General features: G+C 52.0%; 1 protein-coding gene across 1 annotated transcript in view; it reads left to right on the plus strand.

The window, feature by feature from the left end:
• Positions 1 to 6,000, plus strand: part of LOC115120877 (intermembrane lipid transfer protein VPS13C-like) — a 99,334-nt gene that overhangs the window by 91,081 nt on the left and 2,253 nt on the right. Inside the window, 2 exon segments of the mRNA XM_065016312.1 lie at positions 1,031 to 1,131; positions 2,551 to 2,693. Coding sequence (XP_064872384.1) covers positions 1,031 to 1,131; positions 2,551 to 2,693 — 244 coding nt within the window.

Genomic DNA, 6,000 nt, shown 5'->3' on the forward strand with positions numbered 1-6,000 from the left:
GACCAGCTAACCCTCCAGAGACTAACGACCAGCTAACCCTCCAGAGACTAACGACCAGCTAACCCTCCAGAGACTAACGACCAGCTAACCCTCCAGAGACTAACGACCAGCTAACCCTCCAGAGACTAACGACCAGCTAACCCTCCAGAGACTAACGACCAGCTAACCCTCCAGAGACTAACGACCAGCTAACCCTCCAGAGACTAACGACCAGCTAACCCTCCAGAGACTAACGACCAGCTAACCCTCCAGAGAGACCAGCTAACCCTCCAGAGACTAACGACCAGCTAACCCTCCAGAGACTAACGACCAGCTAACCCTCCAGAGACTAACGACCAGCTAACCCTCCAGAGACTAACGACCAGCTAACCCTCCAGAGACTAACGACCAGCTAACCCTCCAGAGACTAACGACCAGCTAACCCTCCAGAGACTAACGACCAGCTAACCCTCCAGAGACTAACGACCAGCTAACCCTCCAGAGACTAACGACCAGCTAACCCTCCAGAGACCAACGACCAGCTAACCCTCCAGAGACCAACGACCAGCTAACCCTCCAGAGACTAACGACCAGCTAACCCTCCAGAGACCAACGACCAGCTAACCCTCCAGAGACCAACGACCAGCTAACCCTCCAGAGACTAACGACCAGCTAACCCTCCAGAGACTAACGACCAGCTAACCCTCCAGAGACTAACGACCAGCATTCTCAATCCTCTGTCCTCAATGAGAGACAAGGCTACAGTGCATTGTGTTTTAGACTTGGAGTTCTGATCTCAGAGCAGGTCCACTTTGTCCATATAGCCTTATTCATTATAACGTAAAAGGTTAAACTGATGTTAGATCAGCCCTACAGTCCTACTCTGAGACTCTTGATGAATACGGTCCCTGATCGTCCTCACGTGGAACCTTGAGAACACCAGGGAACACATTGATTGGTGTTCTGTTTGTTTGACCATCATTGATTGGTGTTCTGTTTGTTTAACCGTCATTGATTGGTGTTCCTCATGTTTAACCCTCCCCTTTTTCAGGTACAGGCATTGAAGAGTTGATGTCTGCTGATGAGAAGGCTAAACTCTACACGGCCATCGGATACAGTGGTAGTTCTCACAACCTGGCCTTACCCAAGCAGGTATGTCTCTGTCTGTCTTCTGTGTCGGTACTGACAGCTCCCTGGGAAACAACCTGGCCTTACCCAAGCAGGTATGTCTATGTGTCTGTCTTCTGTGTCGGTACTGACAGCTCCCTGGGATACAACCTGGCCTTACCCAAGCAGGTATGTCTCTGTGTCTGTCCTCTATGTTGGTACTGACAGCTCCCTGAGAAACAACCTGGCCTTACCCAAGCAGGTATGTCTCTGTGTCTGTTCTCTGTGTTGGTACTGACAGCTCCCTGGGAAACAACCTGGCCTTACCCAAGCAGGTATGTCTCTGTGTCTGTTCTCTGTGTTGGTACTGACAGCTCCCTGAGAAACAACCTGGCCTTACCCAAGCAGGTATGTCTCTGTCTTCTGTGTCGGTACTGACAGCTCCCTGGGAAACAACCTGGCCTTACCCAAGCAGGTATGTCTCTGTGTCTGTCCTCTGTGTTGGTACTGACAGCTCCCTGGGAAACAACCTGGCCTTACCCAAGCAGGTATGTCTCTGTGTCTGTCCTCGGGCGTTGGTACTGACAGCTCCCTGAGAAACAACCTGGCCTTACCCAAGCAGGTATGTCTCTGTCTGTCTTCTGTGTCGGTACTGACAGCTCCCTGAGAAACAAAGCCCGTTTTCACCTGTGCCTCTGTGTTTATACCCCTGTGTGCCTCTCTGTGTGTGTGTGTTTATACCCCTGTGTGCCTCTCTGTGTGTGTGTGTGTGTGTTTATACCCCTGTGTGCCTCTCTGTGTGTGTGTGTTTATACCCCTGTGTGCCTCTGTGTGTGTGTGTGTGTTTATACCCCTGTGTGCCTCTCTGTGTGTGTGTGTGTGTTTATTCTCCTGTATGCCTCTCTGTGTGTGTTTATTCCCCTGTGTGCCTCTCTGTGTGTGTGTGTGTGTGTTTATACCCCTGTGTGCCTCTCTGTGTGTGTGTGTGTGTGTTTATTCTCCTGTATGCCTCTCTGTGTGTGTTTATTCTCCTGTATGCCTCTCTGTGTGTGTGTGTGTGTTTATACCCCTGTGTGCCTCTCTGTGTGTGTGTGTGTGTTTATTCTCCTGTATGCCTCTCTGTGTGTGTTTATTCCCCTGTATGCCTCTCTGTGTGTGTTTATTCTCCTGTGTGCCTCTCTGTGTGTGTTTATTCTCCTGTATGCCTCTCTGTGTGTGTGTGTGTGTGTTTATACCCCTGTGTGCCTCTCTGTGTGTGTGTGTGTGTTTATACCCCTGTGTGCCTCTCTGTGTGTGTTTATTCTCCTGTATGCCTCTCTGTGTGTGTGTGTGTGTTTATTCCCCTGTATGCCTCTCTGTGTGTGTTTATTCCCCTGTATGCCTCTCTGTGTGTGTGTGTGTTTATTCTCCTGTATGCCTCTCTGTGTGTGTTTATTCCCCTGTGTGCCTCTCTGTGCTCTCCAGTACGTAGCAGTGGTGGTGACCTTCAAGCTGTTCCGTACGTCCATCACGGTGAGGGAGGAGCCCAACGTCCCAGAGATCCTGAAGATCCAGATGATCGACCTCAGCACCACCGTCTCCCAGAGACCCGGGGCGCAGGCCATCAAGTGGGTCTTTCCTCTTCCTTTCTCTAATCACAACCCAGTACCACCGTCCCTAATCACAACCCAGTACCACCGTCCCTAATCACAACCCAGCACCACTGTCCCTAATCACAACCCAGTACCACCGTCCCTAATCACAACCCAGTACCACCGTCCCTAATCACAACCCAGTACCACCGTCCCTAATCACAACCCAGCACCACTGTCCCTAATCACAACCCAGCACCACTGTCCCTAATCACAACCCAGTACCACCGTCCCTAATCACAACCCAGTACCACCGTCCCTAATCACAATCCAGTACCACCGTCTCCCAGAGACCCGGGGCTCAGGCCATCAAGTGGGTCTTTCTCTTCCTTTCTCTAATCACAACCCAGTACCACCGTCTCCCAGAGACCCGTCCCTAATCACAACCCAGTACCACCGTCTCCTAGAGACCCGTCCCTAATCACAACCCAGTACCACCGTCTCCTAGAGACCCGTCCCTAATCACAACCCAGTACCACCGTCTCTAATCACAACCCAGTACCACCGTCCCTAATCACAACCCAGTACCACCGTCCCTAATCACAACCCAGTACCACCGTCCCTAATCACAACCCAGTACCACCGTCCCTAATCACAACCCAGTACCACCGTCCCTAATCACAACCCAGTACCACCGTCCCTAATCACAACCCAGTACCACCGTCCCTAATCACAACCCAGTACCACCGTCTCCCAGAGACCTGTCCCTAATCACAACCCAGTACCACCGTCCTTAATCACAACCCAGTACCACCGTCTCTAATCACAACCCAGTACCACCGTCCCTAATCACAACCCAGTACCACCGTCCCTAATCACAACCCAGTACCACCGTCTCCCAGAGACCCGTCCCTAATCACAACCCAGTACCACCGTCTCCCAGAGACCCGTCCCTAATCACAACCCAGTACCACCGTCTCTAATCACAACCCAGCACCACCGTCTCCCAGAGACCCGTCCCTAATCACAACCCAGTACCACCGTCTCTAATCACAACCCAGCACCACCGTCTCCCAGAGACCCGTCCCTAATCACAACCCAGTACCACCGTCCCTAATCACAACCCAGCACCACCGTCTCCCAGAGACCCGTCCCTAATCACAACCCAGTACCACCGTCTCCCAGAGACCTGTCCCTAATCACAACCCAGTACCACCGTCTCTAATCACAACCCAGTACCACCGTCCCTAATCACAACCCAGTACCACCGTCCCTAATCACAACCCAGTACCACCGTCCCTAATCACAACCCAGTACCACCGTCCCTAATCACAACCCAGTACCACCGTCCCTAATCACAACCCAGTACCACCGTCCCTAATCACAACCCAGTACCACCGTCCCTAATCACAACCCAGTACCACCGTCCCTAATCACAACCCAGTACCACCGTCTCTAATCACAACCCAGTACCACCGTCTCTAATCACAACCCAGTACTACCGTCTCTAATCACAACCCAGTACCACCGTCTCCTAGAGACCTGTCTCTAATCACAACCCAGTACCACCGTCTCCTAGAGACCCGTCCCTAATCACAACCCAGTACCACCGTCCCTAATCACAACCCAGTACCACCGTCTCCCAGAGACCCGTCCCTAATCACAACCCAGCACCACCGTCCCTAATCACAACCCAGTACCACCGTCTCCCAGAGACCCGTCCCTAATCACAACCCAGTACCACCGTCTCCCAGAGACCCGTCCCTAATCACAACCCAGTACCACCGTCCCTAATCACAACCCAGTACCACCGTCTCCCAGAGACCTGTCCCTAATCACAACCCAGTACCACCGTCTCCCAGAGACCTGTCCCTAATCACAACCCAGTACCACCGTCTCCCAGAGACCTGTCCCTAATCACAACCCAGTACCACCGTCCCTAATCACAACCCAGTACCACCGTCTCTAATCACAACCCAGTACCACCGTCTCCCAGAGACCCGGGGCGCAGGCCATCAAGTGGGTCTCTTTTTCCTCTTCCTTTCTAATCACAACCTGGTTCCTCCTCACAAGCAAAAAGTCAAACAGGAAGTAACAGTGAGGCGCTCCATACGGAAGTGGTCCATTACTACAGGACTGGTTCGCCAGAACAGAGTGGAATCTGTTCCCGGGATTCATCCCATGGCATTGAGGAGTTTACCACCGGCCCCAATTATTAAGTGCATCGGCGACATCGTCTCCAGTAACCATTCGTACATATCCCAACCAGAAGCCCTGGATTACAGGCGACATTCATACTGAACTAAAGGCTAAAGCTGACGACTTTCAAGGAGCGGGTCACTAATCCGGACGCTTATAATAAATCCCGCTACGCCGTCCAATGAACCATCAAACAGGCAAAGCGTCAATACAGGATTAAGATCGAATCCTAATACACCGGCTCCGACGCTCATCGGATGTGGCAGGGCTTGCTAACGTTCACAGAATACAAAGGGAAACCCAGCCGCAAGCTGCCCAGTGACGCGAGCCTTCAAGACGAGCTAAATGCGTTCTTCGCTCACTTTGAGACAAGCAAAACTGAACCATGCATGAGAGCACCAGCTGTTCGAAACGACTGTGTGATCACGCTCTCCGTAGCCGATGCGAGCAAGACCTTTAAACAGGTTAACATTCACAAGGCCGCAGGGCCAGACGGATTACCATGACGTGTCCTCAGAGCATGCGTTCACCAGATGGCAAGTGTCTTCCTAGACATTTTCAACCTCTCCCCCCGACCCAGTCTGTAATACCTACATGTTTAAAGCTGACCACCATAGTCTCTGTGCCCGAGAATGCCATGGTAACCTGCCATTTTAACCAATGAAATGACTTCCGCCCAGTAGCACTCGCGTCTGTTACCATGAAATGCTTTGAAAGGCTGGTCATGGCTCACATCAACACAATCATCCCAGACACCCTAGACCCACTCCAATTCCCATACCGCCCCAACAGATCCACAGATGATGCAATCTCTATTGCACTCCACACTGCCCTTTCCCAACTGGACAAGAGGAACACCTTCGTGAGTATGCTGTTCATTGACTACAGCTCAGCGTTCAACATCCTAGTACCCTCCAAGCTCATCACTAAACTAAGGAACCCGGGATTAAACACCTCCCTCTAACTAGATCCTGGACTTCCTGACAGGCAGCCTCGAGGTGGTGAGGGTAGGCAACGACACATCCGCCATGCTGACCTTCAACACGGGGGCCCCTCGGGTGCGTGCTTAGTCCCCTCCTGTTTTCCCTGTTCACCCACGACTGCGTGGCCAAACACGACTCAAACATTATTAAGTTTGCCGACG

This window comes from Oncorhynchus nerka, unplaced genomic scaffold (genome assembly GCF_034236695.1).
Source record: "Oncorhynchus nerka isolate Pitt River unplaced genomic scaffold, Oner_Uvic_2.0 unplaced_scaffold_1036, whole genome shotgun sequence".
In the NCBI taxonomy this organism is placed as follows: domain Eukaryota; kingdom Metazoa; phylum Chordata; class Actinopteri; order Salmoniformes; family Salmonidae; genus Oncorhynchus; species Oncorhynchus nerka.